The sequence below is a fragment of the Siphateles boraxobius genome, unplaced genomic scaffold (genome assembly GCF_051911475.1).
Source record: "Siphateles boraxobius isolate OS27281-9 unplaced genomic scaffold, OSU_SipBor_1 20, whole genome shotgun sequence".
NCBI lineage: Eukaryota > Metazoa > Chordata > Actinopteri > Cypriniformes > Leuciscidae > Siphateles > Siphateles boraxobius.
Window position 1 is genome coordinate 12,176,859 of NW_027508811.1, and position 23,438 is coordinate 12,200,296.

At 37.3% G+C, this 23,438-nt stretch overlaps 3 protein-coding genes across 6 annotated transcripts in view; 1 reads left to right on the top strand and 2 right to left on the bottom strand.

The window, feature by feature from the left end:
- cdhr1a (cadherin-related family member 1a) overlaps nt 1-13,037 on the top strand; it is a 105,243-nt gene extending 92,206 nt beyond the window's left edge. For 3 of the 4 annotated variants that reach the window (XM_077236837.1, XM_077236835.1, XM_077236836.1), the window contains 16 exons: nt 382-477; nt 962-1,107; nt 1,185-1,235; nt 1,323-1,412; nt 1,582-1,668; nt 2,949-3,068; nt 3,231-3,374; nt 4,328-4,406; nt 4,519-4,619; nt 4,943-5,146; nt 5,708-5,860; nt 6,344-6,508; nt 7,416-7,483; nt 10,060-10,288; nt 10,376-10,630; nt 11,705-13,037. In XM_077236837.1, coding sequence (XP_077092952.1) covers nt 382-477; nt 962-1,107; nt 1,185-1,235; nt 1,323-1,412; nt 1,582-1,668; nt 2,949-3,068; nt 3,231-3,374; nt 4,328-4,406; nt 4,519-4,619; nt 4,943-5,146; nt 5,708-5,860; nt 6,344-6,508; nt 7,416-7,483; nt 10,060-10,288; nt 10,376-10,630; nt 11,705-12,226 — 2,510 coding nt within the window. In that variant the 3' untranslated portion in view covers nt 12,227-13,037. Of the gene's footprint in view, nt 1-381; nt 478-961; nt 1,108-1,184; nt 1,236-1,322; nt 1,413-1,581; nt 1,669-2,948; nt 3,069-3,230; nt 3,375-4,327; nt 4,407-4,518; nt 4,620-4,942; nt 5,147-5,707; nt 5,861-6,343; nt 6,509-7,415; nt 7,484-10,059; nt 10,289-10,375; nt 10,631-10,876 lie in introns of all 4 variants that reach the window. The other variant, XM_077236838.1, reaches the window with a different exon arrangement.
- A 2,458-nt stretch (nt 13,038-15,495) lies between these two features.
- On the bottom strand, nt 15,496-18,331 carry lrit2 (leucine-rich repeat, immunoglobulin-like and transmembrane domains 2). The gene is made up of 3 exons (XM_077236884.1): nt 18,154-18,331; nt 17,080-17,855; nt 15,496-16,432 (listed from the first exon to the last, which is right to left on the bottom strand). Exons 1-3 carry the CDS (start codon nt 18,258-18,260, stop codon nt 15,630-15,632), a joined length of 1,686 nt encoding a protein of 561 aa, XP_077092999.1. The 5' UTR covers nt 18,261-18,331; the 3' UTR covers nt 15,496-15,629.
- A 95-nt stretch (nt 18,332-18,426) lies between these two features.
- Nucleotides 18,427-22,550, bottom strand: lrit1a (leucine-rich repeat, immunoglobulin-like and transmembrane domains 1a). The gene is made up of 4 exons (XM_077236882.1): nt 22,294-22,550; nt 21,287-21,747; nt 20,412-20,717; nt 18,427-20,253 (listed from the first exon to the last, which is right to left on the bottom strand). Exons 1-4 carry the CDS (start codon nt 22,413-22,415, stop codon nt 19,211-19,213), a joined length of 1,932 nt encoding a protein of 643 aa, XP_077092997.1. The 5' UTR covers nt 22,416-22,550; the 3' UTR covers nt 18,427-19,210.
- Between the last annotated feature and the right edge of the window lie 888 nt (nt 22,551-23,438).

Below are 23,438 nucleotides of genomic sequence, written 5' to 3' on the forward strand. Positions count from 1 at the left end.
TTTTATGTTCCTCCCTCATTTGCATCACCTTTATTCCTGCTTGACAGTTGGAGTTTAGCAAATACAGACTTGCCTGAAAGAAAACTACATCTAAATCTAAATTTAGATATAAATTCATTTAAAAAATGAATTTATATAGTGAAATAGATTTGGTAAAGCATTTGGTGATGCATTTATGACGTAAAACACCTGTAATCCCAGACAAGTGGATAGAGAGAGTCATTAGTATTATTACATTATGCAGTGTGTGATCAACCTGATGTCAGTAAAATGACTAATATTGTGATATGTACAGTTGTTGTTCTTGTCCTCATAAATCTAGTTACGTTACACTGTTAATTGAGTTATGTTAATCTGATATCTGATTATTGTTGTTTATAGCTCAGGCACACTACGCACCCTATTTCTATGATAATGGGCCCAGCAGTAACAATGGTAATATGGCAATGTTCAATCTCTCAGAGGATACGCCAAAAGGTAAGGTAAAACTTTTGTACCATCTAGAAGACTGTTTGATTTATCCTATTGTTGTCTCCTCTGTCTAATTGTAAATGGTATTAAGATGGCCACTGCTGTTTTCCAAAGACCATGTGCCCTTGAGATGTGTGCAGGCTTGGCGTATTTGCCCTTTGAGCTTGGCATAATAAGAAAACATTTATATTCATTATAAAAATGCCCATGGAGTCTTTTCCAGGTCTAGAAATCACACTTTTTAAATAGGCCTCCTTATATATCCAGGTTTTTCAAGACAGTGGGAACCCTGCTTCCTCAAAGAAGAAAAACAAAAACGGAGGCTTTAAATTTAAATAAGAAATATCTTGATTTTTAATTGTTTTAATACCTTTTTAATGTCTTATCTTAAATAATTTACAGCCTCGTACCCATGGTTGTGAAACAATGCTTTAGATGTCATTTTGATTTGACTTGAACAGAAATAACTGTTTACAACTGTAAATTACAGGAACACAGATATACGTTCTTAATGGAACTGACCCCGAAGGCCAGCCAGTAAAGTATGGAATGACCTTTGAACCCGGATACAAAGAATATTTTCGTGTTCATCCCAAATCTGGAGCAGTAACTCTAATAGAGGAACTCGACAGAGAGGTACATTTCAAAACACATATCAAGGTTTAAATATGCTGAGAACATTACAGTAACACGAACCCATCTGTTTATCACAGGCACAAGATGAGATTGAATTCTTTGTCAGCATCTCAGATGGCCTTAACAAAGTAAGTATTGCTGATTTATGAATCTTATCCAGTGTATGTGATGAGTTTTGCAGTGATTGTCTTTCTAATGCTCTGGTGTCATGTCAGGTAGTTGAAAAGGTTTCGGTTATTGTCACGGATGCCAATGATGAGAGACCACAGTTTCAGAACATGCCTTCCATCGTAGATGTGCCAGAGGTGAGGAATCTTGTCTCAGAGAATCTGTACTTAATTATTCTTTACTAAATCGTTTAGGTTCCTATAGAATATTTTTTAGGAAAATACCTGGCCAGCAAAAATGATTTGGATTTGAATGTGATCTGTATAAACAGGCTTGTTTGAAAACTGTGTGTGTGTGTTTGCACAGAACACTACATCAGGGAGCAGCATCTACAAAGTGCAGGCGGTGGACAGAGACATCGGCTCTGGGGGATCAGTCACTTACTTCCTCCAGGTAACATCTCGCATCCAGTTAAAATATTAAAAATGAACTCAAGGTCAAATGAAAGTACAGGATTACTTCTTTTTTCCCCTCAGTTTTAACCCTTTTGTTCATTACTGCAAAGTCTCATAGAATATCCATATAAACGGGTCATACTCATAACATTGAGCACGTTTGAAATGGCATTTAAAGGGGTCATATGATGCTATTTTAAAAGTTAATTATTTTGTTTATTTGGTGAAATAGAATAAGTTAACACATTATTTTTCACATACTGTGTTCCAGTCTGTCTGAAACGCGCTAATTTCTTTAAAGCTACTCCTTCTATAAAGCTTCTCCGAAAAGCTCAGAGTGCTCTGATTGGACAACAGACCCAGTGCGTTGTACCCTTACCCTGCCTTACAATGTACTACTTGCACAACTACTTCCGCGTTCTACTTAGTACATATCGGGAGTTTCCGGCGCTCAGCGCACCTACATGATAACGCAGATTATCACTATCCATTATTGTGGATGCCAATTAATTAAAACAATGAATAATGATGTCTGTATTAATAATCTTGACCCTGCTGAAATGTTCCTTAAGCCTATATTTTCTTTTCAACTGTGCATTCTGAAAAATAAATAGGCTAAAAATTCTATTTATCCTCTAACCTGCAGCAGTCCTATATGCTCATTCGTCTTAAAGGAGTAGTTCACTTTTTAAAAAACTTTTGCTGATAATTTACTCACCCCCATGTCATCCAAGATGTCCATGTCTTTCTTTCTTCAGTCGAAAAGAAATTAAGGTTTTTGATGAAAACATTCTAGGATTTTTCTCCATATAATGGACTTCATTGGGTACCAAACGGTCCAAGGTCCAAATGACAGTTTCAGTGCAGCTTCAAATGGCTTTAAACGACACCAGACGATGCATAAGGGTCTTATCTTGCGAAACAATCGGTAATTTCAAAAAGAAATAAAAAAGTTTACGTTTTATAAGCACAAATGCTCGCCTTGCACTGTTCTGTGATGCACGTGCGTGATCTCCTGTTCGAACTCGTTCATCAAAATGAACGAATCTTTTTTCGAGTCATTTTGTTCATTCAACGAACGAAATGACTCGAAAAAAGATTTGTTTAATTTTGTCTGGATCAGATCGAGCAGAAGAAAGTTTTTATATTTCCCATTTCGACACAGTATGGATATTTCATTCCTGTTCCTTCATACTATTCATTATTGACTATTTTATCACAAGGTCATAGACATATGGGAATAGTGACAGTAGAATCTTTGTTTGTTCTTAAATCTAGAGCAGTGAACCGAGCACAAAGTTTGCCATAGACCACCATAGTGGCGTGCTGCGGATAAAACCAGGCGAAGCCCTGGATTATGAGAAATTCCGCACACATTTCATCACTGTGGTGGCAAAGGTGAGAGGGAGTGGTTTTGTTCTCTTTGTTTTACCAGTTCAAGCTTTGTTCTTCCATTTACTACCTTGATCTGCACTACCAATCATCATTTTAATTATTTGGCTGTTATAATTTTTTTTGCATCATAATGAAATATGAAGTAACACTAGCTTTTGTCTTCAGGATGGAGGTGGTGTTTACAAGGGCAAGCAACAAGTAATGTCATCATCTGCCACTTTGACGATAAATGTGATTGACACTCAAGACACTCCTCCTGTGTTTGTGGGAAGTCCTTACTTCGGTTATGTCTATGAGGTCTCTTCACCTGTGAGTGTCTATCGTAGTGCTACACAATGACTTCTTACGAACACACTACAGTTCCATTGTGCTTCAGTGTGATTAAAAGTGATTAAAGGCGAATTATTATAATATATAGACACACTAAAGTATGAGGTCAGTAATATGTTTTTATGTTTTTGACAGAGGTCTCTTATGCTCACCAAGAGACTCACCAAGCATATATTTGATCACGAATACATAAAAACATTATTTTGAAAAACTATTTTATTATTTAAAATAACTGTTTTCTATTTTAATATTTTAAAATGTTGCATAAAGTATTCTAATATGCTGATTTGATTTGAACATGTATGAATTTCTTTCAAAAAACAACTAATAATGCTTTATGGCAAATGTTGTCCACGTTACAGTTTCAATCCTGCTAAAACATTTGTGCAACAGCACAGCATGCAGCTAAAATCAGATAAAAAAAGATAAAAATAAATAAAGACTGTACTGAGCTACTGTACACATGCTCTCAAGTCAAGATAGTGTATCCCCTATCAAACATAAAGGAAAAATTGAACATACAGTTGAAAATAGTTTGCTAGAATACATTCCTTACTTTATCTGCTAATGTTACCCTCTTACTTTTTTAGCAAATGCAACTGCTATCTCAGATTAATTTACCCAAAATTTAAATATTTGGACAAACTGTGTCAAGTCAAATCAAGTCACCTTTATTTTTTACAAAGCTTTAAAAAATACAGATTTTTTTCAATGCAGCTTTACATTGATCAACAGAAAAACAATGATTCAATTTATGCAAACATAGATCAAGTCGGCTGTAAAGCAGCTCTAAAAAGACAAATGTGTCATTATTCAGCTGAAGTCAGTTCAGTGTTGATTCAGTTCCATTGTAAAAATCATCCGTTATTTAATTAATTGTGCAAACTTTACTGCTCCTTGTCTAAGATCTAATTACAGGGATCTTTTTACAGGGATCTGAGATATTTACAGTTTTTGCCAAAGATGGAGACATGGATAATCCAAATCCAATCATGTATTCATTAGACTCTGGTACGTATTATTGGTTAATATGGAAATGCACTTATTCTGCACATATTTTTATGGCTGGAAAGGAATTTCATTATGAGCTTTCACTTAACAAATTTCCAACCAATTTATTCAGGAGCCGATGGGGTTTTTGACATCAATAAAACCAGTGGATGCATCACTCTGAAGGTGTATCCAGCAGACCTGAGGAGGGAAGTCTTTAATATTAAAGTCAAGGTTAAAATCATTTTTTAACTCGATTTCTAATTCTGTTCTATTCTGTCTCAAGTTTGATTTGTTTTTTTTCTGCTGTCAAATGTTTGGTGACTGGACGTTGTTTCCCTCTGGTCTCTGACTTGTGACAGAGCTTAAGCCAGTTTCAGGAATAAGCCAATTACTAAAATCTCTGTCCATGCTATGTAGTTACATCTCTTTTAAACTTGCACGTCCTCATTACAAGAGTATCTTGAGCCAATGAATACAACATGGCTTTTTGTAACAGCTGGTTGGTATAAATGTATTTAGTTGAATTAATAATCAGTATTTTCTTCCTTTCTCAGGCTTCAGAGGTTAGTCCAGAGGGGAAACGCTTGGACTTTGCAGTCACTACAGTGACCATTAAGGTAGTGGATCTGAACAACCATCCACCCACATTCTTTGGAGAGAATGGACCACAGAACGTGTTCGAGTTAACTATGTATGAGCATCCTCCTGAGGGGGAGTTCCTGAGGGGCTTGAAAATCACAGTCAACGACTCTGACCAGGTGGGTAGCTTTTGTTTCAGCAGCGGGTTACATGCTCGTCTTAGCTAAAAATGTGTGCATGCAGGTTTATAGACATTAGAAAAACAATCTGCCGATCTGTTCTGCGTTTTAAGAGAATTTAATAAAAGCTGATTGAGTGTTAGAGTAGTTTTGTAGTGCAGATCAACCATTATTTAAAAATCAACTAGATAAAACACCATTAGTTTAATGTATTACTTCCATGTTTTCTATGAGCACTGTTCAGTCATAATAGAACATTATTATCTCTGTTACATAAATGACAGGAAAGCACCCAAACAAGCAGGTGGTCCTTTTCAAGCTGTTGTCATATTACTAAATAAAATGTGTAATTATTCAGCATTTAGTCACATTGATATGCAAAATTCATTACACATAAAAGATCACATGGATTTGCACATCATTTGTCCAACAATCATTGTTTGCCATTCATTTAAAATAGCTTTAACTTATTCCATTTCTATGTCTTTGATAGTTCTCTCTATTAGCTCTGTGTAAATGTTTTGTTACAAAATAATGATTAAACTATATGCTTGTTCTCAGGGATCTAATGCCAAATTCCACCTCAGACTAGTGGGCCCAGGCCGCATGTTACGAGTGGTCCCTCAAACCGTTCTGAATGAAGCACAAGTCACCGTCCTAGTAGAGGATTCAGCTGCAATGGATTTTGAGAAATCACACTTCCTGACATTTAAGGTGAATAGAAATTCATGGGAACTGTTTAAGAAAAGTGTACAATATGTGCTCAATCCTGAATATATGAACAAGTAATGAATCAACAGATTTGTTGCATATGTTACACAGTCATGTATGTTTCAGGAAAATACTGGATGTTGTACTTTAATTTGACTTTAAAGTGCAATAAAATAAAGATTTTCACAGAGTCTTTCTCAGGAAATTGTCTAGTTTTTCCCAGTTTTTCAGGAACATGTTTAAAGAGCAACAATGTTAGAAAATAACAGGCTTAATGAGTCAAATTATCAATTTTCTCAGAAATAACAACATATCAACAAATGTTTTCATATCAGTAAATTTATTTTTTTATTCAATGGACACGAAAATGGTCTTCAGTAATGGTATAAGTAATGGGGACACAAATGGCCTGAAAATGACCCTACACTATTATTATCAACAATATACTACCAGTTGCAGAAATGTGTTTATGCTCATTGTTTCCAGCTCCTCGCTATAGAGATTGACACACCTGAGAGATTCAGTGCCACAGCAGACATAATCATTCATCTGCTAGACACCAATGATAACACTCCGAAATTCACTTCTGATTTTTACATCGCTCGGATTCCAGAAAATTCACCCGGAGGATCCAATGTTGTGTCTGTGACAGTGAGTACAGAACACTATAGACATTATATGCACAAAAAGATTAACATTTTTGTGATTCTCTCTAGACTGCTCTGTTTATGGGAAAAAACGCATTATACGCATTATTAATCTAAATATAACATTTGAGGGGTTGGCTCAGAATCCCAAATCATGCTCAGTATGTGAATGCATGCTAAACAGTCTATTACGTGGTAAGCTGCCAGATGGCTATCATTTTCATTCAGTTGTGTAACACTAAAACCCCAGATTTGTGCTTTAATAGACAAAAATACCATCATGATTATCTTTTTTTGTGTGTCAGAATACTCAAACAAAATGGTACAGCTTTTTTGTTCTACAAAACTATGATACTGATCATGTTTATTTCAAATGTTATATGAACAAGCACATCATATTGAATCTAAAAACAATATAAGGTTTAAATGCACTACTGCTCAAAAGTTTTGGGTCAGTGATATATATATATATATTTTTTTTAATAAATATTTTTATTCAGCAAGGATGTATCACATTTATCAATAGTGTTTAATTTACCTGCTTAATTTATCCTTACGCAGGTACAATGCTAAATTAATTTCTGTCCGGATGTAAACTTGTCCCACTCTGCCCTTCATCAGTGGATAGAGAGATTGAACCCTATTGAGATTAAACCTCACCCTGTGTGTAAGCAAGTGCACGCCACATGGGAGTTATCCTGTTTCTGGACTTCAATTTGCTAAATGACCTGCCGGATTTTGACCTCGGAGGACATGCTACAACAAGGGAAATAATGACGTAGCCTGATTAACAAATCCCACATCGCCCCTAATATTTTGCTTTTTGGCTCAAAACGTCATCTGTTCTGTTACGTAGATGTTGGCATCTCAGTATGCCAGTTGCTGACGTTTGCTCCTTATGCTCTCTGCAGGCCACAGATCCTGATTCTGGTCTTTGGGGTGTGGTCAGATACTCCATATATGGCTCAGGAGCAGACCTGTGAGTACCCCCCCTCCCCCCATTTAATGCTTGTTTCTCTCCTTTTCAGAGTGTGTGTGGTCTTTTTAATGCCTGAGATTCTACTGATGAAATGCCAGCCGACTGGAATAAGCCACATGAAAAACAGTTGCTTATGCAACATCATTAATGCCAAAACACAGACTATTTTGTGAATGGGAGAACGGGAGGGATGTGAGCTCACCTCGATTCATCGCACAGCCTACAGATACTAAAGCTAGGGTGACCACCCATCCCGCTTTGCGTTGTACCGCACAGCATTTTCACCCCTTGTCCCGCACGTCACATATTGAGAAAATGAACGCATGCTGCGTTTTCAACAGTCTGTTGGTTTTTAATTATCATATTAAGAAAACGTGCATGTGTTCTTTTGCCTTTTTAAGAAAGCATTTTATTTAATCTTTTTGCGGCATAGTTTTTCACGTATATTTAACAGCGCTTCGTCAGAAGTACAAATAGGCTACAACAGCCATTTTTAAAATCCTATCCAATGTTTGAAAGCAAAAGAATAAATACAGTCTCTTGTGACGGCTGTCGATCAAAATGTGGAGCGATGATTTGTTCCATGTGTTCCCTGTCAGAAAACAAATGGATAATTCGGTCAATTAAATTTTTAATTTAACAACTTGTTGCCTGCTGTGGTTTTAATTCACATCCTTTCACACACAAAGAAAAGATGAACGTCTTTGGTTTAATATATAAGACTGTCAATGATCTAAATTCATGTTTGGTTTATATTTTATTTGTTCATTATTTATTTTGTTGGATTTTAGTTGGACTTGGTCAGAACTGTTTCAAAAATTATCTGCATGACGCCTGCTGCCTTTGGGCTCAGTGATGTTGAATTTAAATGTCATGTAAAAGAAAGACATGTTATATCACATTGTGATGTAATGGTGCTTTCTGGAAGGGACTAAAGAACAAAGTATTTTTATCAGCTGAAAGGCAGAATACAAATGTTTTTATTAAGTTAGATAAACATTATATAACAGTTTCAGGTTATGTTTTAGTGTTGGTAACATGTCCCACATTGTCCCACACAAACTTATAATCGTCCCACATTTGGTTTGTTTGATGGTGGTCACCCTAACTAAAGCTAGGCAGAATTCAGTTTCCAATAACGTTTTATGTTGTTGTAAGACTTGCTTTCTGACTCTTATCTAGCTGTACTCAGGGCTAGCTGTACCCAGGTGGATCCGATTTTCCTTTCTTTTATTAGATACCAAAGGCAGCGCTCAAATTACTCAAATATTATTGCCATCTTGGGACACAGTTCAGTCCTCCCGCTGTTCTCAGCTCTTTATTCAAAAAATCTGTCTCAAGCTTCCCAAACCCGGAGACAGATTCGTGGTCTCTGATAGTAACATATTTTTTATATTTTATAGAGCATAAAACACATAAATATAACCGATATAAATGTGTAAATGATGACTTGTTGACAGAACAGGCATGGTAAATCTTTCCGGTAAGCTTCCTTTTTTACAGCTGTGTGAACTCTCTCATTGGCAAGGCTGAGTGAGCGTGGGATCTTTTCTGTTTTGTTTCTGCCAGACAGACCACACAGCCTGCCAATAGCAGCTTATGCCTGATTTTATTTACCTGACAGCAATACCTCTAAATTGTCAGTATACAGTCTTTTGTACGCAGTTTCATTCATCAGATTTTATCATTGTCAGTGTTTAATTAATATTTAATGAACTACACACTTTGTCAAATGACAACAGTTTTTCTCTATACAGAATCAATTGACTAGAACTGCAAAACTAAATTTCACTGCAAACAAAGAGTTACCTGGCCCTCTATATTGGTTAATCCACTAATGGGATTTGAGCAGAAAATAGACTGTTCTCCTTTTCATGTAACAGCCCCACAAAGATGCAGTGTGTCATTTCTGCACATTAGCTGCACAAAATGGAATTAAGTATATAAAATAATAACCAGACAGATTTTCAGAACACTTCCACAACATCCAGGGTTTGGACAAACTGGTCAAACAGCTGTTGTGTCGGGCCAGTCATATAGAGCAATATATACACTACCGTTCAATAGTTTGAGGTTGGCACTTTTTTTATTTTTTTAAAGAAATTCATACTTTTATTCAGCAAGGACATTAAATTGATAAAAAGTGTCAGTAAAGACTTCTAAGATTTTTATTTCAAATAAATGCTGTTCTTTTTAACTGATTTCAACATTGATAATAAATATTAAATGTTTCTCGAGAACCAAAGCGGCATATTAGAATGATTTCTAAAGAAAATGACACTGAAGACTGGATTTATTATTGCTTAAAATTCCGATCACATGAATATCTATCTTAAAATATATTAAAATAGAGTTCAAATAAAATAAATGATAGTGTAAACAGTAGACTGCATATAAGTACTGTATATGTTTTATCCTGTTGACATCATAACAAGAAGTATACATAACAGTTTTCAAAAGGAGAGAGTGTGTTCTCAAAGCTTTAAATCATGTTAACATCTCCCTGTACAACAAGCCTTGTGTAATCCTGATTTTCCAAGAGAACTCATTTCCTGTCTTATATTTTTTTCACAAAGGTTTCTCATTCATGCTGATTCTGGAATCATCTGCACTCAGCCCTGGGCCAGTCTGGACGCCGAGGTCAAATCCAAGTATAACTTCTATGTGAAGGCCGAAGACACTCAAGGAAAATACAGCCTTGCCGAAGTCTTCGTCACCATTATGGACCTCAATGACCATTCACCAGAGTTTAATGAGAACTCTCTAGAGAAAACAATGGTGATTGGTGCACCGGTGAAAATAGAGGTTAGCAGCGTTTTTAAAGACTCTTTGAAATTTTGTTCTTCTAGAAGGCTTGTGTAATTGTCAGTTGATTGTGTTTGATGATTGTAGGCGATTGATGAAGATGCAGAAGAGCCAAACAATGTCATTGAATACTCCATAATGAAAGCCGACCCAGACAACATATTTGACATCGATGCAGACACAGGAGAAATAAAGTTGAAGCCGTACATTAAGTCCATGGACATAGTCCAGAATATCACCAATCAGAAAGACTGTACCTGGTCTGTGGTTGTTCAGGCCAAAGACAGAGGTTCACCATCCTTCAGCACCACCACAGTGATAAAGATTGACATCACAGAAGCGGTAAGTGGTTCTTTATTAGTGCTGTTTTTTACTGAGAATCCTGTTCATTTAAAAAGTGAAAGCAACATTTTTAGTATTGTCATTCAAAACAACTCAAGAACCCTTTGATTCTTATTTATGCATGCTATAAAAATACTGAATCATGCACATGGAAATCTTTAATCTGCACTCTCACTATTTTATCTGTATTGTGAGAAAACCTCATATCAAACCTAGCATAAGTTTTTGTTATTGTGTGCTTTACAGATCAAATCCAGATTGATTTCATACTTCTTGAGTCTGAGAACTCGGCCCTGGACTGTTTTCACCATTTGCTTGAGCATTGTAGTCCTCGCTATCATACTGACCATTTTCATATCCACCATAATTTTCTGGAAATCTGTGAAAAAGTCCCGGGTCCAGCCAAGGGGCAAGATCAGAAAGATTATTAGGAGGCTCTGACCATGAGACACTTTGACACCGACAACAATTCTTAGCTTTTTATTTTTTTCCTTCCATGATTTTGTTGATGCTTAAAGGCAAGTAAAATGTCTGTAAAAGAGTACACGAGCACAGTTAAAATAAACATTTTTCAAAATAATAGCTTTTATTCTACGCGATCGCCCGTTTCTCCATTCAGTCTACATCGTACAGTATATGTTTTTGAGATTATGACAATGAGACTGCATGGTCTTAATTCTGGGTGCCCTATTCAACCCTTCTGATCTTGTCTTACTGCGCAACCAGACTCTGTTGTAACATTCAAATTCATTTCGTCTTCAACTCAATTTGAAATTGTCAAATTAATTTAAATAAAAACCAAATCAATTGCTTTCAATCTGTTCTCAGCTGTCAAGATGCCATGCAGTCACGCTGTGTATATTCCGAGTAGTCGCCCTATCAGTGCTTTCTAACCCATGCTGGCATACCATAGTACTATTTCACACAAGAATACTTTGTTGCCTGCTATTGGCCTCTCTGGAAATTGTTTATCTGCCTCACTTTTATCATGTGTCTCTGGCTAAACAGAGAGAAGCCTACAGTATATCACCCTTGAGTCCTATGGACTTGATTTCTCTTTGTGCTCTTTTACAGACTCAACTCAAGGGACCTTTGACGTCCTTTTTATTGAGAAGTAGGGAAAATCCCATGCATTTCCTAGGCTTGATCAGTGGTGTCATTATAATCATGGTTTTTGTGACAGTCTTGATATCTACTATAATATTCGTGAGAAACAACAAGTCCAACAAAATCCTACCCTCCCGTCGCATTATACGCAGGAGGCGTAAACCCCAGAGACAAGACGACTTCCAGCAACCGTTCAGAGAGGAACAGGAGATCCCTACAACAGACAATATCAACTGTAACAATAACATCAAAGTGTGTTCTCATCATCGAGCGCCTCCGTCACTTCCAAACGCCCCCATCATGCCCCCGCCGTTGCCAAGTCATTATAGACACGGTGACCGCGAGTGGGCGGTACCTACAGTTTCCGCCTCGGTGGCCTCCAAGACAAAGAGAAAATCTCATAGGAGTAAAGACAATCCTGTCAACACAGCTCTGGTTTCTGAGCTCAAACTTAGACTGGAGCAGAAAAACATGGCCAACCGGTACTGATTATGGTGAAATGCATGTAGAAATACCAGTGTTCAGTGGTGAGAAGACGTGTCCCTCTGCTAATTCTCTGTCCTGTTTCTTCTGACGAAGAAGATTTTAGGCAAGATTTGAGCAGGAACAAGATCTCAGCAGGACAACTCTGCTACTTACCGTATGTATGCAGAGTTCAGCTGGGATTGCAGGTTCCAAGTGGAAAAGTGTCACTTGCCAAGACTAACACTCTACTAATCCACATGCTATGACACTGTGTACTGCCCTGTTCTGGATGGAAAAGAATTGGTTCACATTCTATGCTTCTCTGACATTTCTCAATCTGTGGATAGTTTTCATGCAGAAATGAAACCAAAGTCTTTTTTTTTACTGTGGATAACTGGCAAGGAAAATGAAATATGTCTGTGATGTGAATTATTATTCTTCAATATCATTTTTATTATTCTATAACTACATGGTTTTTAAAAGGGAATACTAGTTTTTCTCTTTTTTGTCTCTCAGACCAATGAATTAAATGCTTTTTAAGTCTAATACAATATCTTTTGGATGTTGAATGAACATTTATAAGGCCAAATTCTAAACATTGATTTGCTGGTTTATTTGATAAATGCTTTTGACTGATAAACCACAAACAAATCCAATATTATACATATTTTCCTATCATTCAGTGAGGAAAACCATACAGTTACATATTGTGCCGTGTTTCATCGGTTTAATCTTAATTGTCAGGTTTCATGCCGTTCAGTATTAAATGAAAAATAATTGGAGTGATCTCTGTTATATGCAACCTTTTTGTAAATAAATGGACATTTCATTCAAATGTGTTGTTTTATTTGAAGGCATTTTAAGCAAAGCAAGTTTTTATTCTTGTTTTTGAAGTGGTCCTGTGATATGAAACTGCTGAATGTCATCTTATAGCCTCTGTTGTTTTTTCTTCTGTATAATATAGGATTGAGAAACAGTATTATTTCCTTTAAAGCTGCATTTCGTCATATGGGGTCATGGTGCAGTTGTTGTGACCCAAATCTTTTTTCTGTTTAATTTAAAACACAGATTGTAAAACCCAGCTTTATTTTCAAATACAGATGTTATTTTATGAGCATTGTGACACCGACAGTTAACTCAAATATTTCAGAAACTAACCACGTGCAGCGGTGGTTTGCTTATTTTAGCTTGTCCTTGTTCTTTTGGGCTTAACATCAAGTTCAGATTTGGTGATCACATTAAGATTTATAAGACAAATTATGCACTTGCTCTCTCTGGCTTTTCTAAATCTCTCAACACGGTGTTTATATATTCAAAGACAAATGCACTGTAACGTTTTTAGGTGAATGTTTTTCAACATTAGTCAATTCTTTCTTTTTTAAAGAGACAAGACGGCTGTGATGAGGAAAGTCTGTTTTCACATTAAAAGCAGCACTGGGGGGTAAAAGCACAAATGACATGGAATTATACCCTGTAGGATTACTGTTTTTTTTTAGAGAGGATTACAAACTTGCAAAGTGCGCTGATGGACTGGGATAAAGGAAAAACAGAACATTCTAACCAAGATGCGGACATTTTATTTGGAACTTGACTAGTTTATTTCGGAGCACTGGCTAAGGTCACAGACCTCTAAACACAAAGTCAGAAACCTCAAAGTGTATCACTGTCGTAAATAACAGAGAGCTGTAGAATTCAATTTAAGCACTTTTTGGTACTAGCAGCATTTCCATAAGAACGAGCCGTTTACAAAAAGTTCCACGTATAGATTTCTTAGCATGGGTAACTAACCATACCGTACGTGGAGCTCTACTCTGCACTTTAGTGACGTGGAGAGTCTGAGGTTCCCGACTGGTCAAGTACGCTTTAATCCTGGTTTAGTAGCACCACAATGGAAAAATAAGCAATACTGTCAACGAGCCTTGATTAGTGCAGAACGGCACGATTCGACAGCGGTAACCATTCAGTCTGGTAGTGGAATAGAGTTATTTCTTGTTCCAGGCTTATTTACAAAAAATTGACTGGCTTGAATTGCACAGTCCATGTGTGATATTATACATTATTATACATTTCAGTACAGAAACATGATATAAGTTCAGCAACAAATTTTCATTTTAATGTATATATTTACTTACAAAGATTGTACCTACCACTCATTTGTTAAAAAAATAAATAAAAGGGAACAAAATATCATACTTTAGGGGCAAAATCATTTGTAGAAAACAATCTTCATTACATTTATTCCGCAACTCTTTTAATAATTGGAGTTCAAATTGATAAATTTGTTTGATGGTCAATGTATTGCAGCCTTGTGTCGGTCATTGTTTAATTTTAATTGTATGTGGCATTTTCATTGTTTGTCAAAGGGCTTGCTGACTGACGCTTGTGTCCATTTTAAAAGATAAGCATTCTGTCTGCTGTTGGAGTCACATGATATGGAACTGGCATCAAAAATCCTAATCTGCTTTTATACCCCTAGGTTTGTATCATGCATTAAAAATAAATCTGTCACTTAAAACATGCCACGAATTTAACAATCATACAAATGCACCTCAACCTAAAATAATTCACTTAGTTTAAAAATAGAAATATAATCCCCAAAATGATGTTCTATACTTTTCAGCGCTACTGTACTTGTCACTAGTTGCTTCTATACAGTGCATGAAGATGATATAAGGTCTGTTCCTCTCTAAAAATAATTGTACTCTTAAAAATATAGGTTTCAAAAGGTTTTTTTCTTTTCTTTTCAGCGATGTCATAGAACTTTTAGTGAACAGTTCTTAAAAGACCATTTTTAAAATCTAAAGAAAATCCTTTTATGGAATTGAAAGGTTCAATCGATGTTAAAGGTGCTTCATGGAACCATTGACGCCAATGAAGAACCTTTATTTTTTTTAATAGTGTATCCACCTTATTTTTAACGCAAGAGCTGGCTTGGCATTTGTAACTTGAATTTAGGAGGTTTCCAGTTTCAGACACTCCCAGTTATTTTACCTGTACAAAAACAGCGTGTTATAGCTGCTTTATATTGCAAACTTATGTTATTTAAATGTTTTATTATTATAATCATCAACATTGGTGTGCAGCACTTTGTTATTCTTAGTTATTTACCTATAGTGGCTGGCTAAAGTATCTGAAGTGTCGCTCATTCAAAGGAAATAGCTTGCTTATGCGATGTAGAATAAAGTTGATAGAAGTGTTTGATTCAGTGACTTTTATTTAATGGCTTCCTTTGGTTTTTGCCAGTTTGTCTGGAAAGCACCTGATCCGTGAGTTCATGATGAATCGAGACTCTCTTCTGGCATCAGCAATAAGAATATTAACTTTACTCCGATCTCCTGTTGACCACTCAAGCTGGATGACAATGCAGGCTTTCCTGCTCCTTTCATGGGTATTGATCAGTCTATGGATGTCTTTTCGATGTGCAGTGTCAGTAAAGCTCAGCTGTTGGTCTTCGTTCATTCTTTGTTTTCTGTATCTTTTCAGCAGACCTCCGTCGGGTCTTCAGCTCCTTGCTGGACTCCTTGCAGAGGCCCTCATCACTGGCAGCCTGGAGGCTGTCAAACGTGCCCTGCCCCTCGTCAGACGTGTGTGAGTGCTCCGTGTGTCTCCTGTTTCTCCACATCTCCGTGCAACGCTCAAAGCAGGTGAACTTGGCATCGGTGGTGCAGGCGTACATTCCCGCAGGCACAGCAAGCACCATGGCAAGTACAATGACGATGATATGAATGAGCTTTTCTCTCTGTTCCATTTCATTGAAATCACTGCCCGTCACGAACACGATGCATTGGCCGTCCCGAGGAACTTGGTTCTTTAGAGTAACACAGATTTCATACTTAGTGACTGGTAGCAGGTCTGTGACAGAGTATGTGTTAATGCCTGGTCCTATGTATATCTGCTCTTTCTTAAGTGTGTCATAGCGGCCAAAATGAATGGTGAACCAGGTTTCTGCTGGATTGTCTGTCACAGCACGCCACTCAAATGTAATGCCATACACTGTCTGCTTGGCAATACGGATATCGATGTAAACATTTTCCTCTGTGATGGCAGCAGAGAGGTCTGAGGAATGAGACAGTGAGCCTTCTGGAGATTTCACATCCAGTAATATACCGATTGAGGAATTGCCGATGAAATTGTTGGCAAAGCAGGTGTAGAGTCCTCTGTCGGCCAGATGGAGCGAAGGAATGATCAGCTGAGACCTGATAGTGTCTTCATCCACACGGCTCTGAATCTCTGGAGGGAAAAAAAGTGAAATTGAGGATAACATGGAGTAGGGCCAAAAGGTATTTTTGTGTATTTTTACAGTATAATAATAATAACAATAACAATTTGTACTATTAATATTGATTCATAATTTATAAATTAATATGTAATGATAACAACAATATTAGTTGTATTAATAACATTAATAACATGTTAACAACATTATTTGTAATAATTTGTGATAATTTTTAGAAGCTTGCACAGTAGGTATCATATGCGTCACAATTGCATAATCTTAAAGGTTTAAAGTAGTTTGGATTTTTGACAATTGTTTATCACTTACACACCTTTTTAATGTATAATTATATATTATATTATATATAAAATATAATCTTTAAAAACAAGTTGTCCATACACTATTTTGTGTGTTTTTAAAAACTGACATTTACTGATGAATTAAAATATTCTTATATTCAAAATATTTAAATTAATTGTATAGATAAGGTCTAAAAGCATGTAATTTTGTAACATACAAACGGTGATGTTATTACATAATTTGTAAAAGTGCAATAATATGTGTGTGCAGTAATCGAGGGCTAAGTACCTATTTTTTAAAGAAAGATCTATTTAAGTAAAGACAAACGTATGTAAACATGTTTTAGGAGAATATCTCTTACCACGAAATCCTCTTAGTATCTTAAGACCATATGTCCACCTAATGGCAGGTTCAGGTCTGGCCGTGGCAAAGCATGTAAGCGTGATGTTGCCACCTAAAGGCACAGTGATGTTGTTGACTGGGGCGCTGACCTCTGGCATCACACACGTCTTTAAATCGACCTCATGGAAAAATTTCCCTGATTTGAATGCCGGACCAGAGCATGCCAAATATGAGTTCATTAAAATGAAGGGCGGACTCAACGATTTGATAAACTCAATGAAGCCTCCCAGGCGACAGTCGCACAGCCACGGGTTGTCGTGAAGTGCGAGAACAACATTGGACGCTGTAGGTTTTTCATGCTTGTTTTCTGTGTGGTAGAGATGCCAGTTCATAAACACGTCTTTAGAAATGACTGAGAGTTGATTAGAGGACAGGTCTAAATAGGTGAGACCTGGTAAAAACTTAAGCGCGTGTTCAGAGAGGGCGTCAATGCGGTTGTGCTTCAGATCCAGAATCTTGAGGTTGGGCGTTTCCTCAAACGCTGTCCATGGGACTGAACGCAGCTTGTTACCCTGCAACCGGAGCTCCGTCAAGTTACCCAAACCTTCCAGACTTTTGATATTTATGATAGCAATGTCATTGAAATTCAGCCAGAGATGCTTTAGACTCTTTATTTGAGAAAACGCTGCCTTTGGTAGTTCACTTAGCTGTGATTTCTCTATTCGAATTTTAGTAAAATATTCCGGTATGTCCTCAGGTACCCGGGTTAATGCAATTCCCATACATGTGAGTGACCTAGAGAAAAAACGTTCAATATTTTAAATTGTACGTTGATGTTCGACTTTACAACATATGCAATATAATATATATTGTTAACAAGTGTGGTTAATGACAACTATTCTTTATACTACTATTCATTTTTATATATATATATATATATATTGTTCTAGGGCAGAATAGTTCCTCGAATCGCCCATATATTTATATTTACAGACTAGCTCTGACATTGTGCTATACCTATTCTCAGCACAACAACATCATATTTGCTCAACGACTCCGCTGATGTCTGTAACGAAAATGAACAGTAACTAACCTCCCAAAACGGTCAGTCCCACAGGAGCATCCTGGAAAACACTCTGAGCTAATATGACTTAATAAAAGATGGAAAACAATCAAACGAAATATAACTGAGGCATCCATGGTCTCCTATAAATGTAACATCCACTCTATGTCTGTGTACGACATGACTGCAGGTACAGTGGAGTAAAGCCTATTATCAGTAATCCTTGACTAACCCCATGAGAGACTGATTGGAACTTAATTGTAAGTCTGACCTAATATTGTTGTTAAAAAAATACTGTAACACTTTTTTTTAAACTCTATATACAAAATTTATTTTGAAGCATAAATGGATACTACTAAGAAACCTGGAGGGGGAAAAAAGTAGAACAAGTTTTACATGGTAAACAGAAAAAAATTCACATACACAATGATGACTATGTTGGTGCATATGAAAGAACCTTTTACATCTATGGAACCTTTCCATTCCACAGAAGGATCTTTAAAGTGGAAAAGTTTGTTTATATTTTTAAAATGTTGTACACACAAAAAAAGGTTCTGTTAAGAACTGTTCACTGTAAGATTCTTTAGGGAACCAAAAATTATTCTTCTACGCCATCACTGCAAAAAAACCCATTTGGAACCTTTATTTTTTAAGAGTGTATGTGAAAGTGAATCCCCAATTCCTTACATAATATTACAATTATCACCACATATAAATAGTTTTTTTCCTTCCATATACACAAATATACAAGAATTCATATGAACATTTCCCTTTAAATCAGTTCCTTCTATGACTATCTGAAGGGGTAAAAGTCCATGAATGCATTTTCCTGGGATTGCTCAGCCACAACCCCACCACCAGCCAAATGGCTTAGTTTAGAAACCAAGTCCAAAAGCACAGTAACAAAGAGCAAGATTACCAAAACAACATATAGTATCTTCACTTTGTTACTTATGCAAAGTATCCTGAATCTTGTTCACGGACGGCCAGTCATGTACTGCTGGTACAGATTATGTGCACTCAGGTACTGTGGCTGGGCCTGGATACTCAGGCAGCTGCGTGGAGGGATTGTGGCTGAGGGATATTGTCAGCAGAAGTATTCATTGGGCTGTCCCTCAATCTTGGCGGTGGACTCAGAGTCTAGGCTGGACCTGGCCGACAGCAGTCTGTTGGACTCCTCTGCGTTCAGTCTGGTGAGATATTCCCCCTCCAAGCCTTTGGCCTTGGTACTGGGAGACAGGGTCTCAAACGTCACATATGAGTCTTGAATGTCTTTGGACTTTTTGCCCAGAAACTTCTTGATTTTCCTCTTAAGCGCCCCGCAGCACACGATCACAGTCAGAGGCACAGCTATCACACAGGCGACCGTGATCACTACTACATTAATGAGCTTTTGGGTTCCATTAGCACTAGCCGCTGCATCTGTTGAGAAGATTACACACTGCTCCTTTTTGGGGATCAGCCCCTTGACGCACACACAGGCGATGTATTTGGTTTTTGGAACCAGTCCCTCGATGAGGATCCGGTTGTTACCTGGGCTGACGTTAATTCTTCGCATATCCCTCTCCCCAAACACAGCGTAGAGGACGCTAAAAGCGGTTGTGTTCTTGGCGGTCGGTGCCCTCCAGTTCAGACACACTGTGTAGTCCGTATCGCCAATGACTTTGACCGAGCGCACGACCCTGTCAGGGTCTTGCTGAAGTGAGGACGTGTTGGCAGCCAGGTTGCTCAGATTGGTCTCCAGGAACCCGTCGGGACTGGCAGTTTGGGTATTTGTCCGACTGTTAGCAGCATTGTCGCTCTCCATACCTGGATACGGGCCTGTGTAGCTCACTGTGGCGCCGAGCGGTATCTTATTGTTGGGTGTTGGGGAAACGTACGTGATTATGTGTTTTTCTTGATAGGCTGCCTTGACTATAGGGTTTGCCTTCTTGGATTTCATTTTGGTTTTTGGATCCACAGTCGGATTCTCTGCTTTGGGTGCATCGCTTATGATCAAAGAAATGACGGCCTCTGCACTCCCTGCATAATTTGTGGCTTTGCAGATGTACTTTCCCGTGTCACGAAAGGACACGGCAGGCACGCTTAAAATAGACCAAACGATTCCCTCCTTTGAATTCTCCAGCTGAACTGTAAATTCAAAGGAAAAAAGAATAACACTTGAGTACATTTCCATGAACTAATTAGTATTGTGTAATCACAGTGCATTGCTGTGTCTGTGCCAGCTCTCGTAATCACTAGCACCTCTAGCTAATACTGCTTAACTGCCCGCCATTGTGCTGACTCACCAGTCCCATTCAATGGCTTTCCATCTGCCCTTCTCCAGGCCAGCTCAGGGATAGGAACCCCAATGGTTCCGCATCGCAACAACACATTGTTGCCCACTGCGCTCCTCACACGGGCTACGGCGGTGTGGACCCGAGGCCCCTGGCAGCGTCTGAGCTCGGCATCACTAAACAGAACTCCAGAGAGGCTCTCTGGATCAGCGCACCTGAGTCTCGTGTCAATGAAGGCCACTGACAAACTAGGAGACTTCTGGAACTGGACCAGGTCATATAGTCGACAATCACACAACCATGGGTTGTCATGGAGACCTGGGGGAAAAGAAATGATCAAGTTGCAAAAACCACTTAAGAAAACTTGTATAATTGTAATAAAAAGTGACAATTGTAAGGACATTTCCTTTTCTGAAGGCATCTGTTGCGGGTGTTTTTTACGTTTTTCATGCAAGACTTAAAAAAAAATAGTAAAAAATTGGGGGGGGGGGGGGAATCCTACACCTATAAAAAATTACTTCACTCAGAAACTGCTAGTAAATTTTACAAATAACTACAAAAGAAATGGCAAGTAACACATTAAAAACGTGAAATTTTGATACCGAACGACTGAAATTGTATTTTCTTGCAAAACATATTCGAATAATCTTTATTTACAGTATATGATTTTTTTTTACAGTGTTATATATTGGTATTATTACAGTATATATTTTAAAATAGACTATATTACATATTTTAAAATATTATTTATAATTTAAAAATATATATATTTAATTAAATGTTGTATAATAATATTTTTAAATATCCTATATAATAGTTGTTTTTTTTTAAGTATATAATTACGCCAATATATAAAATTAAGAAAATAAGACGAAGGAAAAACGTACCAAGAATCATTTTTGAACTTTCTGCTCCCTGGACGGGTTTGACCGTCAGCCAAGTGTTGAGGACCTCAGGTGGCACTGTCAGCAGATTATTACTGGATAGATCCAGGTAGGTTAAGTTTTTCATGTAGAGAACGGCCTCAGAGGGGACTGAGGACAGCTGGTTGTTGTGGATATCGAGTAGCCTCAGACTGGGCATGTCCATGAGGGATTCCCACGGAAACGACGTGAGAGAATTTCCATCTAGCCTTAGTTCCTCTAAACTGTCCAAGCCACGGAAACTGTCCGAGTTGAGAGAGGATAAAACGTTAAAAGACATCCAAAGGAATTCTAAATTAGAGAGGTAGCTAAAAGCCTCGCTCGGGATCCTCTTGATTGCAGTCTTTTCAATCCGAAGTTTCGAGGTGTCCGCTGGGAACGTGGCGGGCACCAGTGAAATTTCTGGATCGTTGCAAATCACACTCCTGCGAAACGCATTAGAAACAAGAATAAAGACTTATAATAAGGGATTTTAAAGGTTTGTATGAGCAAATTTGTTCCACTCATGCAATGATGCACTTAAAATGCACTCAAAACTATGCAAGCCACATATAACAATATGTTAGAAAAATACTTTACAATTAGGTTTCATTTGTTAACATTAGTTAACTACATCTCATGAACTAACGATTAACAATACTGGGAAGTATAATAAGGGAAGCATGCGTCTAACAAACAGAGTTTAACAAACACTTGTGGAAAAATAAATAAATAATTTTTTTTTGAACAAGTCAAGAATCATTATTTTTTTCAACATTATTATTTTTAAAATTCGAATCAATACTAAAACATAAATAAACAAATATTGTGTGCAAAATACATTCTAAACGATATTACACACAATATTGTTTATGTGTAAAATACAATCATGATGTGGAATGCGAAAATTGCACCAGTGCACCACATTTCAAGTAGAAAAAAAATGCATTGCATTCATTCAATAGAGTTGAGATAATTAAATACACACGAACCTGGCTCTGGAACCATCACTCAGGTTATGATAAAAACAGCTGCATTGGGAAGGACATGTGCTCCAGACAAGTGGAAAGCCACCAGATGCCAGTAGGAGACCCAAAAAGACAATAAGAGACATTTTGCCACTAATGTCAACAAAACGCCGCGGAATGTAGTTTTAACGAAGACCCATCCACTTGCAATTATGGAAAAAATAACCAGCATGTCATCGTCCCTCTGCTCCGATCTCCCATAATGATCTGACTGCTACGAGTCCAGCAGATAAAAAGGACAGACAAGGATTAGTGAAAGCATGCACGTTATTTTCATTTAGATGCGTATGCATCCTGGAATCTGATAGGCTGCATAGAGATACATGATGTTAATTATAGGGATGAAATCTTTTCGAATTGGCCATGATGTTTAATACCCCATCTGTAGCTCTCTTTTGAACCATTCTCTACATTACAGTTAAACTTCGGAATTTGTTGTATTTTACTGATTCACTTCTAGAATGTGTAAGAGCTGATGATACTTTGGAAGCTGGTCTATTCTGGCTGTACCATGCACTGTTGCATTGAACTTTAAAAAAAGAAAAACACACAAAAAAACAGAGGCGACCAGGGAGTATTGAAAGATTTAGAATTCAACATCTGTTAAAAAAAAACGGATCAAAAACCAGTTCAACACTAAACAACCCTCAAGCAGTATTTATGTCCTCATATCTACAGAAGTGAGAATTCATACTTGTGTAACTAGTGCTTTTGAAAGAGACATTTTGATCAATGGGTTGCTAGGACTACTGTATACTGATTGAAAATACTGATGTCTATTAAAGTCACCAGCATGAGAGTTGTCTCTCAGACTAAGGACATCCAAAGTTGGCTATTGTTCAGTGGTGTATCCAACAGGATTTTAAAAATATTTTCCGTCATGTAGGGAAAATATTCCTGTTAGATCCTGTTAGGCCTTGGATCACAGGCAACTTGTTCTTCCTAAGAGCCGGTTGCAGGGTTTGTAAATCAACTATGCTTAATAAACAGAAACAATCCAATAAAAAATAAACCAGAAAATATCTTAAAAGCATAAGCTCAAAACCGTAAACAAGAAAAGTGCAGGAAATAAATAATAATAATGTTTAGAAATCTACAGTTTTTGGAGT

What these genes read in the sequence shown, in the direction of transcription:
- lrit1a (XM_077236882.1), bottom strand. Translation starts at nt 22,415, where the DNA reads ATGTCTCTTATTGTCTTTTTGGGTCTCCTACTGGCATCTGGTGGCTTT. An exon ending in AAGTTCAAAAATGATTCTTG is followed by an intron (nt 20,718 to 21,286) that starts GTACGTTTTTCC and finishes CTTTTCCCCCAG; the next exon opens with GTCTCCATGACAACCCATGG. An exon ending in AAAGCCATTGAATGGGACTG is followed by an intron (nt 20,254 to 20,411) that starts GTGAGTCAGCAC and finishes TTGAATTTACAG; the next exon opens with TTCAGCTGGAGAATTCAAAG.
- lrit2 (XM_077236884.1), bottom strand. Translation starts at nt 18,260, where the DNA reads ATGGATGCCTCAGTTATATTTCGTTTGATTGTTTTCCATCTTTTATTA. An exon ending in GGGACTGACCGTTTTGGGAG is followed by an intron (nt 17,856 to 18,153) that starts GTTAGTTACTGT and finishes TTTTTTCTCTAG; the next exon opens with GTCACTCACATGTATGGGAA. An exon ending in GATACTAAGAGGATTTCGTG is followed by an intron (nt 16,433 to 17,079) that starts GTAAGAGATATT and finishes TTTTCCCTCCAG; the next exon opens with AGATTCAGAGCCGTGTGGAT.